General features: G+C 35.7%; 1 protein-coding gene across 9 annotated transcripts in view; it reads left to right on the forward strand.

Moving 5' to 3' along the window:
• Positions 1 to 9634, forward strand: part of MAP3K7 (mitogen-activated protein kinase kinase kinase 7) — a 47013-nt gene extending 37379 nt beyond the window's left edge. For 7 of the 9 annotated variants that reach the window (XM_015858920.3, XM_015858921.3, XM_085541899.1 and 4 more), the window contains 4 exons: positions 2726 to 2834; positions 5651 to 5712; positions 6263 to 6378; positions 8795 to 9634. In XM_015858920.3, coding sequence (XP_015714406.1) covers positions 2726 to 2834; positions 5651 to 5712; positions 6263 to 6378; positions 8795 to 8975 — 468 coding nt within the window. In that variant the 3' untranslated portion in view covers positions 8976 to 9634. Of the gene's footprint in view, positions 1 to 2725; positions 2835 to 4719; positions 5482 to 5650; positions 5713 to 6262; positions 6379 to 8794 lie in introns of those variants that run through there. The other 2 variants (XM_085541902.1, XM_085541904.1) reach the window with 1 other exon arrangement.
• Positions 9635 to 12428: the final 2794 nt, after the last annotated feature.

A 12428-nucleotide genomic window follows, 5' to 3' on the forward strand; every position in this document is an offset into this window, starting at 1 on the left:
GCTGCACACAGTGCTCAAGGTTAGGCTGCACCAGCGCAATGTGGATCAGGACAATCATAGAAGCAAATGTTTTGATTTGGCATCTAGTTCCAACCCCCATGCTATAGGCAGAGACACTTCCCTCTAGACCAGGTTGCTCAAAGCCCCATCCAGCCTGGACTTGAATGCCTTCATGGTGGGGTTATTCACAGCCTCTCTGGACAATCTGTTCCAGTGTCTCATCACCCTCACAGTAAATAATTTCTCCCTAATATCTAATCTTAATCTACCCTCTTTTTCAGTCTAAAGCCATTTCCCCTCATCATGTTGCTACATGCCCTTATGAAAAGTCCCTCCCCAGCTTTCCTTCAGGATGCCCTCTCTTCAGTCATCTAGCGATGCCTTGCTTGATACATCCCAAGATAGGTTGGCGTAGTATAAGGTCAAAACTACAAAAAGTCTGCTTGGCATACTGTGATGTCTGGAGGAGGCAAGGGTAAAAGGTGATCCATGAATGAATAAAAGGAACCAACTGCTGAAGAGCAGTCACTGGCTTACCTTCAGAGAGGCTGGTGTCCAGGAAGGTGGCTACAGTACAGTGTTATGCCAGAAAAGCTGAAGCATCTTACTCAGCACACTCAAACACTGTAATCTAACATATGTTCACATTTGAGAACTTCTCTTGGATTTTTGTTATGCTTTTTAAATATGCTTCTGATAAAAATCCTTCACTCCTATCTCTAGTATCTCATAGATCTAAACAATCTGGTACAGCATGCAATGCAGTATAGCATAGCTTGCAATTTAAAGTCTTACACTTCACTATAAAAGACTGCTCTGTCTTCTTGTGCATGTTTATCACTCATATCTGAGCACATTACCAGTAAACAACAGGCTTCCTAATGTCAACAAAGGCTTCAACACAAATGCTTTTTCAAAATTTCTAATGCAGTCATCCTGATAGTATCATCCCATTGGATTCTTTCTACAATTGTCTCTGGCTACTAACACAAAACATTAAAAGGTTAATAACAATGAAACTAACCCTCTTTGTGTTGCTTATCATGCCTCTGTCAAAGAAGGAATGCACAGCTAATGGATAAATTTCCATCCCAGTTTGGCAATTCCTTTGTTCTTAATAGAGTTCCACATCACTCTCTGAATTTATTTCCCTTGATATGGCAGAAAACACTCAGATATGAATTTCCTTAGCATCTGAAGACTGAAATCATTTGAAGAAAATCAGATAGCTTAAGCAAATACATAAGGGCATTTCAAATAATTACAAGATTTTTTTAACAACTATTTCTACAGTAGCTGCATACTTTACAAACATTTTTCCATTGCATAAGCTAGCAAAAACAAAGTATTCAGGGTTGGCACTGAGACAGTGATAACTGCTGCAAAATAAGGTTTGCATTTGAAACAATTTTTAAAGCTCTGAGAAGGTAATAATTGAGCCGTGTTTCTGACTTCCCTCTTTTACCCAGTGGACTTAAATTATTGTTCTTTTAAAGATGTTTCATTTTAGAAAGTATGGGCATTTACTGTTATAGGTCTCGTGTGTGCTGTTTAATAGCGTGTTTTGCTAGCCTCTTAAACTGAAGCAATTACTGGAGAAACATGTTGTAAGGCAGTTGAAATAATGGGTATTTCAGTGTAGAATCTTGCTACTCTTCGGATTGTAGCTGGACTGACTGAAATCCTGGCTTTAAAAATTAATTTAAGGTATGATACTTGGAAATCAGAGTTATAAAGAACTGCAGCTTCCAGGTAATATGCATTTGAGTGCTCCTTTTGAAAAACTGGGACAGCCAGTTAATCATTCAATTAACAGTGCACTGTATAGAAAATAATTGTCATTTAATGGCATTTTTTCATTTGACACAAGCATTTTCCTGCAAAACATGGTGGGGTCTGTACTTTTAAGTGCTTTACTGTGTTTGCTTTCTGCCAGTGAGAAGATAAATGAAATATACTTATACATATTGTAAACTGGAATTATGAAAGAGAAGCTAGATATGGTAATGATAGTAGTATGAGTTTCTGTGCTTTGGTAAACAAAAGGATTTAAATAGTCGGGCTTTCTATTAATATAGAATTTTGCTTTGGTTTTTAATTTGCTTTGAAGAAGAGAATTTCCTCAATTTCTAATTTAGTTTAATCAATCATTTAAATGGATTGCTTTGATTAAACACTTTTTCATGTTTTCTGAGGATTAATCATTTAAGTTCTGAGTTAACATAGGAATTGCAATTAAAACTGTAGATTAGTACTTTACAGTGAAATGCAGTTACTAAAGTTCAATCCTTTATCTGAATGTAGTTGATGTTTAATCAGTGAATGCAGAAATAAAACTTTATTTCTTCTTTATTTTACGGAGCTGATGGAATTCCCCAAACAGTGTTGTGAGAATTACAATGTGTAGTATAGTGCTTTTACATGAAGATTTTTAATGCATTGTTCAACAGTCCTTTTCACTATTCTGCATAGAAAAACTGCAGCCTTTTCTTCTTATATGGTAAAGATGAAGAAGAGATGATGATGAAATCCATGCAATACATGTAAAGTGCATGAAGCTGTCTGGAAAGCTTTCAGGGTAAAAGGTTTGCAAGAGGTCAGGAGAAATATATGTTAAAGTTTCTTCGCATTGATTTTTTTATTTTAATACCGTTTTGTAAAATAAATGTTTTGAAAAATCTTCTCTTAACTTTCCTTGTCATTTTGTTTTGTTTTCTCATTTCAGGAGAGTAGAAACAGCAGTAGATCATCTAGTCCTAGTGTGAGAATGATCACTACCTCGGGACCAACCTCTGAAAAGCCAACTCGTAATCCATGGACACCTGATGATGCAGGTAGTTCATTAGTAAAACATTTAAGAAGAGAAACAATTGATTACGGTATAGGGCATGTGCCTACATATAGAATTAGGCAGTGAAAGTGATAGTCCATTTTAATGCCACATAGGTTAAATCATTTTACTGTTGCTTTGTTTTGGACATCTGCTATGAAAACTTTCCCTAAACATAGTGTTGAATTAGATAAGCTTGTGGGAATTATGCTTGTTACAAAGTACTGTACGTATGCAGTGATGCGACTTTAACAAAGATCTCTGAGAACCAGTTTTGGTTATAATGTATTATTGTGGAGTGAGGGGAGTGGACATCTTGTGCATTTGTATTATGAATGCACAGATAAAGCTTTCATTGCTCTGACTTCTGGAATGAAATGCTACTTAGGTGAGTACAAGCTGGAATACATTTATTTATTTTTTGATCTATGATGAAATTTTGCTCCTACACAATGTATGTACAAAATTTACTGTTCTTAAGTGAATTAATCTAAGTAATCTACTACAGCATCACTGTTCTTTTGTTATGAAATATGATTAAGACTATTCAAAATAGCTGAATTTGATCTTGAAGATAATAATGCATGCCATCGTGAAAAGAACCAATGCTAGACTGCATGGAAATGATGGATCCCCACAAATTCCTGTTTAGAATACAAATAAGTTTTACGTTTTCGTTACTGGAATGTACCTGTTGAATCTTAAGCTTAAAGTCTTAGACTTAAACAATTCTGTGATTCTTCATTCTATGATTTTGTAGTGCTTTAAATTCTGAAACCTTTCACTTGTGATCTGTTTCATCTTTGGCTGATCAGATTCTGTCATTCTTTTCCTGTAACCAACTGCAAAATGGAAATTCACATATGGACTGATTTGGTGCCAGCATATATATATGCGTACTCATATTTTACCAAATATAAGGTGATTCTGAGTGTAAGATGTGCACTTCTTTCCTGTTTTAGTGAGAGGAGAGCAGCATACTCTTGTACTTTGCCTCTTTGCTTTCTTCTTTCTGTCCATTATCACTTTGCCTAATCGCACACTATGCCTAGTAACATACAATTTCCAAAGCCCTTGCTTTCCACCATAGCTCATCCCGTGCCTTCCTTTGTGCTTCCAAGTTGCTTTGGACAGTGAGCATTTACAGGATTTGCTGCTTGACATGGAAGCAATCTCTTAACATTAGTTGAATAAACAGTTTGCTGGGAACCAAAAGTTGCTTGTCTTATGCCAGTGCAGAGGTAGTTTGTCCTAAATGTTTGGCCTTAAATGCAGCACGCCACTGGAGCTAATGTTAAGTCTTTTAGTTGGTGACTTTCTTGCTCACAGAAATTGCTCACCTTATACTCAGGTAAATACAGAATGTACCATGTGTATTCTTTTGTATTAGGCTTATGCGGTTATTAAACAAAGAAATGTTTTTTTTTCTTTTTCATTTTTCAAAGAAAAAATGTTTTTAAACAGATAAATCAGTTTTCTATTAAAAAGAAATTATTTAATTCTATTAAAAAGAAATTAAAAGAAATATTAAAATTGAGGCAAAGTGATAAAATGAGGACACAGACAAATCTGATCAATCACAGGAAAAGTTACAGCTCTGTTACACATGACCAGAAGCTCAGGAATGTAATCTGAAGTTTCTTGCATGCACTGATGTGTTTGAAGCATTGCAGTAACTCCCTTGCTGTAGCAGTATTCCATATATGGCAGTAGTCAAATACAGGAAGGCCTTTAATATTGTTCTTATCTAAGACACTGTGGTGATTAAGTCTCTCTGATTTTTGTTTTGTTATTTTTATTTATTTTTACCACCTTCTAGTTTCCTTACAAGCGTAGACTTAACCACTTTTTCTCCATTCCCACCCTCTTATTTCTGTTTCCTTTTGAAGCTGCTCTTGGAGATAGCGTAGTCTTTGAGGGCAACACCTTAGTTTCTCTACCACGACTACTCTGTGGCAGGTGCTTTTGGGGTATGGGTAAGCAGCCCCTTTTTTTTCCCACCTACCCTCCTCCATATAATTCTCTAGTAGCAATAATGCAGCTGTAAAATCAGTAGTTTTTCAATGTGTCTTTACTCCTATGTCTCTTAAAGCTTAACGGTAACTTCGTGATCCCCAGATTCTGGGCTTCCAAAAGATGCAACCTATAAGAATTGAGAACCATGTTAAATATAGAATGAAATAACTAGAGAAAGCCAAAGCAAATGCAGTGCAAGCAGAGAGCAGCCAGACCCAGGAGATAGGTTCATTATTGGGTTCCTTGCTGTCCACAAAGTGTCTCTACAGAGCAAAGGAGATGGATGCCCTAGAGCATGTTGTGAGGAAGATACTTAAACTCCTCACCAGGAGTTGGTTTCAGTACTGAGCAGGAGGTTGTGCTCTTTCTATTTTGGTGGAGTTGGTTTGCACAGCTTCTAATTTTAAAATCATTAGATGCATGGCTGGCTGGCTGATCCTTCATAAACAAGAATGAAATGGCAATTTTTTTTTTTTGTAAGCAGAGAACGTGAAGGCAAACTGTGCAAAAATAGTATTTTTAAAGTCTGTGTGCTGATAAATGACTTCTAGAAATGTAGGATAATCACTTTAATCTTTATTTCTTCTTGATACGATAGACCATATTTTTGAAGTTCTTAACTTTATCAGAAAAAAAAAAATCACCTGCCTTGGGATTGGAACACTGCTATTTTCTGCTATTTCCATTTGCCTTTTCATCTTCAGATTGTGTATTGTGAAATGATCTAGTATTATGGGTTTTGTCCTATAAAAATAGATCTCCATTTTAAAATGCACTAAAATCTTATTGTTGTTATTGTTACAGAGACCAATGGGTCAGATAACTCCATCCCAATGGCATATCTTACATTAGATCATCAGTTACAGGTAACAAACATGCTTTGTTTCACCTCTCATTCTAATGTGTGAATTTGGGACTGCAAAATATAGTGCCACATATTTACCTGTGTTTATATTCTGTCTAACTTTTGACCAAGGCTAAAAAAAATATATTATGTAATCTGAGATTAGTTGACTCAGATTTGATCAAGCTATTAAAAACAGGCTCTGGGAAACATGATCCATAAAAACAAATGTAATCTGAGTGACCGTCAAAATAGGACATCCTTTGCTTGAGTTTTACTGATTCAAATTGTTGCATTCACTGTAATTTTTATACATGTGATTAAAAACTACTTTGATTTTTGCTCCTTTTGATGAAGAAGCTGTCAGATTAATAACTGCAGATTGGAGGTTTGAGTTAACTTTGACACCAGTGCGATAAAATTTTCCAGAGCATGGTTTAACACTTATTTTTAAAAGTTTACTGTTTTTCCAAAGATGTTATAAATACTTCGTGGAGATGTTCTAACATGTTGTACACTGAGATACACTGAGATCAGTTCATTAGTTTTTAACGTGTCTGATTTATTTTCAGCCTCTAGCACCATGCCCGAACTCCAAAGAATCTATGGCTGTGTTTGAACAGCACTGCAAAATGGCACAAGAATATATGAAAGTTCAGACAGAAATTGCATTGCTGCTGCAGAGGAAGTAAGTGATCTGTGACTACTGTTTCAGGCTTTACAAAGTAACATTTCATAGTCCATGATCATTTTTCAGGCCTAATCTCTTAGAAATACTGAACTACTCTCCACAGGTGAGATATTCAGAGAGGTAACTAAAGTTTTAATCAGTATCAAGGCTTTTCTGGACAAGTCCACCTTAAAGTCTATGGGACATTTGTCTGTGTACCATAGTAGTTCTGTGGTTTGCATCATTGCAAATAGAAGATCTGGATTGGTGAGGAACCTTGGAATTTTATTTCACTCTCTGTCTAGTAAAATACTTTCAATTGCATTATAGAATTTTAGGTTTAGATTAGATTGGCTCAATATTACTTATTTAGCAGTTAGTTCTCATGTTATATCCAACTTTTGTCAATCAAGCTGATCAGTATTTTGTCAATCAGTGTTATCAAAACACATGCCATGTTATTCTAGTAGGGGTTTAGGACCTAATACATGAAAGCCATTATGTACTTTCTTATGGTGTACATGTATACATGAAGAAACTGCTTGGATGTACTGTTGGATTGGAGCCAAAGTTATTGCTGATTCAGAATGTCCATTTGCAGTGCATTCTGTTGTGTTTTGCTTCTCACCATTTCTGTATCCTGGTGCTGAGGTGCAGTTCTTAGAGGTCATAAGTACTTATAAACCAAGTAACCGGCTTGCTACCCACCAGCTTCTAAGCCACTGCAGGCAAGCTGTTGTGTATGAGGAGCTTGCCTTGGTGTTTATGAAATAGCTGAAGAACAAAAAAATGTGTGTATAAATATATATATTCACTTCTGACTTAGCATCTTGAGAACATTTTTTATTTCCAAGTACAGTTGGCATTTGCACAGCTCATAAAGAAATGCTGAAACTGGAGTGAAGATCTTAATTGCATTTTTATTTCCATTGTCCCTCAGGACTGATTGGCAATATAAAAACAGGCTTCTGTTTCAAAACTAATTCTTACCTTTTGATTTCCACTTTTTCTTGTTTTCCCCATACTGTCTATGTAGATTTATCTCAGTTGTTTTTGCTTAGTCAGAACATAATTGCTCTTAGGTGTGAAACAAAAAATAGTGCTGTGATTGATATATTTAATGTTGTTTGAGATAATAATTATTCTATAAGGGTTGAACTATTAAATTTCTTTAACTGTAATTACAAACCATATGGCAACAATTAATTAACAACATGAACTTTCTCTACTATTTTGTTGCTAGATTACTGTTGGCAGCTTGCCTTCTTGACACCTCATAAACAAATAGTAAAACAAACTGCAATCTATTTAGCTACATCCATTTTGTAGGATAATTTTAACAAGTTCCTTAGTGCATTTTCTCCTCTAAAATTGTTGCTTAAAAATGTATTGAATCCTTAATGCATTAATAGAGTGAAATCACAGCTACAAAAATAATCTTCCTAATTTTGCTTCCCACTGCTTAAAAATTTACAGCTCACAGTGCAAAACAGCATTTCAGTGGGAAGTTGCCAGTTACTGTGGTGTTTTTCCAAGGATTGACAAAAAAACACAAAACCTTAGCATGAGTGATGTTATAAGGGCATGTAAAGCACAGAATACTGTCCTTTCAGCTTTGAACTTTCATGATGAAATCTTAACTGAATCATTCAGGTAATTCCAAATGTGGTTTTGTTTTATGCTGCCTGTAAATAATTAGGATACTGCGGGGAGAGCAAGAAAAAACTCCACAATTTATGGAAAATTATAGATACAATTATAGAGTATTTGTTCCTCCAACAGTAGTCGCTAAAAAACATTTTAGATGATTATTGCATAAATTAGCTCAAGTAATTATTGGAAAAATGTTCTGCCTGATTCTGCTTTCCACAGCTTTAGGAAGGTTGGTTCCAAATAGAAAACAGCAAAAGAGCATTTCACTAAAAACTTACCTAAATTATTGCAGGTTTTTCCTCTTAAGTTGCTTACTGCATTGTTGAATATACATATACTAAAGGGTTAAATTAGGGTTACATTTATAAATTTCTCTGTGGATCCTTTGATGTTCTACACCTGAAAGCTATTATTAAAAGGACAATAGTAGTGATTGAGGCTGTTTTCCAGCTGTTTTAATGTTTAAATGTGGGTTTGATTTGGAAGAGAATTTCTCCCCGGACTACAGTAAAGAATAAGATTTCTGTCAACTTGGTTTTTTGCACAAAATGTCAACAGCCATGAATTCAGACTGATAATCAAACAAGTATTTGAAGCATATGAGGTCATCTTGACGGACATGGTTTACTGGGCTCAGTGGGGATGGGTTAATGGCTGGACTTGATGATCTTAGAGGTCTTCTCCAAACTTAATGATTCCTGGATTCTGTGATGCGTTCCTGCTCAAATAGATGTAGATTATAATTGACGGGTTTTTTGTTTGTTTGTTTTTTTTACTGTAGGCAAGAATTAATAGCAGAACTGGACCAGGATGAAAAAGACCAGCAAAATACATCCCGTCTGGTACAAGAACATAAAAAGCTGTTAGATGAAAATAAAAGTCTCTCAACTTATTATCAGCAATGCAAAAAACAATTAGAGGTCATCAGAAATCAGCAACAGAAACGGCCAGGCACGTCATGATTTTCTGGGACCTTTCAAATGAAAAAAATATGCACAGAAAAGACTGATTTTTTTTTTTTTAATTGTTATTATTATCCCTTATTATGACAACTCATGAGTGTTAGCTTCTCGGTGTGATCTGTATTTGTCTGCTACACTTAACATCATTTAATATTTCCTTTTCCTACGGTGGACATCTGATTCAACAGGTTAATGAGATAAGGTGAGAAAACAGTGACTTGAATTAACCAACAGCCCTCAATATAAAGCAAGAACAGTGGCTGTATGCATGCTCCTTGTGTGAAGGCTAGCCTAACAAGTGTTAAAGTGGCTGCTAAATTGTAAGATCTTGGTTTTATTTTTTGGTGTTACCTCGTTAAGAGCAAAACAAAAACTTTCCTGTTTAAGAATGGCTTTGTTCCAGTGTCTCATCTCAAACAAATTTATCATTATTATTTTCAGGACGTAAACATGCACCAACCTGCAGAGGTGATGTTGGCTGACCAGAGTAATTCATGATGCATTAGTGATGCCTTTTATCTGTAGTTATAGCGTATTTTTTCCACCTGCAAAATGGTAGTCAAACTGATGCCAACATCCTTGGTTCAGTGCTTGATAGCCCTGCATTTTGACTAATATATTTGTTGTAATCTTGCATTCATAAAATATTTGAAGTAAAACACTGTATTTTCTTTACTTTCTTGGGGGGAATGACATTCAGTTTCATGCAGTTATGGGGCAGAAGTTATGGAAGTGATTCAGTGTCTAAAATTGATCCCTTGTTTAGAAGAATCAAAAATGTGCAAAAATGTGTTTTAAGCCCTTAAAGCTTTTGGTCTCTGAAGCATTCTTAACATGAAATTCAGAAAACAAATTAACACAGATTTAAATACTCCCTTCATACCACTTCATATAAATTTCTTTTTTCTTTACAACTTATTTGTTGAACAGCACTTGCCATAAATGCAAATAAGTTTGTTCTGTATAGGAAGAAAAAGGCTTGGGGGAATGAATTTATTTTAAGTAGCAAATTATGAAACACTATTAAGTATGAAAACTGTGGAAGCTGTTTAGAAAACGAGGGAAAAGACTTCGATCTCCATCAGGAATCTCAGTTATTCCACTCATTTGAGCATAGCTCAAAGTCCATCTCAAAATGTCTGCTGCTGCTTTTGTGAGCGAAGAATTGCATTTAGTTAACTCAAGATGAATATGTAATGATCACTGTCATTATTTATCATTATTACATGGGAGAAAACAGCTACAACTGCTTGTTTACATTGCACATTGATTATTTGGTCTATGAGTTAACTTTTAACTGGTACAGAAGTGAGTTATTTCTAAATAGAATAGAAAATTAGTCCTTACATGAGCTCTTGGCACACTCAGGTGTCGGCAGGGCTTTAACAACTTTATTTTGCAGAGGGAAAATAAAAATTTAGCTCAAAATATGAGAGGTAATATGAACTTTGGCTTATGCTTATTTCAAAGTAATTATTTATGGCAAACCAAGAGCACAACTTAGAAAAACATTAATGGTAGAAATATCACGATATTTTCTTTTCCCCTTCCTGCATACCTGATAATAAACATCAATACTCTTCTGCTTATCTGTGAACAACAAAAATGCCCAACAGTTTACTGAATGGTGTCACTCTGTCTTGAAAATAAGTCTGCTGTTGGCAAACTTTTAGGAGTAAGAAACACGTCCCGCTTTTACTTAAATAAAGGAAGGGCTATCATTCCCAAAACCTTAGCAGATAATTTGATTAGTTAGATGAAATTGATATTGGGATCAACTTAAGGGCACACATATTTATAGTAAAATGTAATTGGTGGAGAAAATAACCGTAGTATTAGGAATAGCACAAGTTATCCAAAGCATTGCTGTTCGCATACGTCTGTCCGTCTACCAAAATGGACTCACTCCGTGCTCAACAGTTTGCTTATCATGTGCTTAATCATCTCAAGTGGAGCACAGAAATACTAATGCTTGACTTGAGATGCGTAGTAGATAATTACACGCACAAAATCATTTCCCAGAACAGTTTTTACCTGGTTGCCTCATCGTAAAATGGATTTGCTTCAAATAAGTCAATACTGTATACAAAAAGTCAATTTATGGCAAAATTTGAATAACAAAAGTGAAAACAATTGCTTCGTGGTACGTAAGACAAAAGCCAGTTCTAACCGAAGCTTTTGACTTTTCAGAGTTCATGTAAAAAAGAACCTCATATCATAAACCAAGTGCTGTGCTACCAGTGCACTGTTGATCCCAGCTCCATTCAACAGCTGGGTTATAGTGCTGTTCTCGTGACTTACAAGGGGAGCTTGGAGTTTTGCCTTTGGCTTTCAAATTGTCCCTTTTCTTAAATGCTCCATATATTTTTTAATTACTTGCCTATATTTTTTTCAGTGAAGTGTTCTGTGTGGCAAAATTTGTAGCAATTATTACATAGCAATTTGAGCTATGAAGAGTTTAATAGCTTAACTTTCTAGCGACCGTTACTATTTTCATAAGGCTCTCGTTTTTAAAGTTGTTTACAAATGTACTTTTTTCTTCTTCTGTTAAACTATCTGGAGTGTTCAGGAGGTTTTTCATGTACTCTTTTGTCCGGTTAAAGCCGTTCTTCTGGTAATGGAGGTAGAACACCTAGTTTTGTCCGGGCAGTGCCTTCTAGGAAAGGTAACAGGCTCTGCTTTTTGTTCAAGTATGTGTTCTGTAAGATACCGTGTAACTGAAAGTATGCTTCTGTACACTGTGCAGTTCTTCCAAAAAATGCTTTTTTTTTTTAGGCTTGTTTGGGGTTTTTTTTGTTGTTGGTGGGGGGTTTTTTTGTTTGTTTTTTTGTTTTTTTGTTTTTTTCTGATGAGAAGCTGAAGATTGTAATTCAAAACTTGTATATAAAATGGTGAATGATTTCATATGATTCAGGAATGAGCAGTGTGGCTTTCTGCTGCAGGGTTTTAATTCTTTATTAGGAATCTCATTAATAAAAGCTGTGCGACTTCCACAAACAGGTAATAACGCTTTTGCCAGGGCATCCCTGATCTCTGCTGGAATCCCATGCTGGGTGGGGGATGATCATCACACAGTTGTTCCCGCCACCAACAGAAAATTCTTCTGTTATTAGCTCTTCCCTTCCTGTATGCAGAAGTGGGGCGTGGGATGAATATTCCTGGTCATAGCTGACTACTGAGGTATTTTAAGAATGCCACATCTTTCGTACTAGTTCTGTGAAAAGATGAGCCCTCTGCTCCTGTTGTTCTTACAGATTCCTTCTCCCGGATTTTTTCTGTCCTATCTATAATGAGTTTTATTCCCTGAGAGCTTCCTTTGTCGTATCACAGATGGATGCAACCTTTAACTGCCTCCTTGCCTGTGAAGAACACAAAACCTTGCCTCAGATCAGTTCTGAGCTGTTTTTGAACAACCTGTCCACTACAGGGGGGTGCATTTGATCCGTCAGAACT

The sequence above is a fragment of the Coturnix japonica genome, chromosome 3 (assembly GCF_054131305.1).
Source record: "Coturnix japonica strain WE chromosome 3, WE-NBRP24, whole genome shotgun sequence".
Lineage (NCBI taxonomy): Eukaryota > Metazoa > Chordata > Aves > Galliformes > Phasianidae > Coturnix > Coturnix japonica.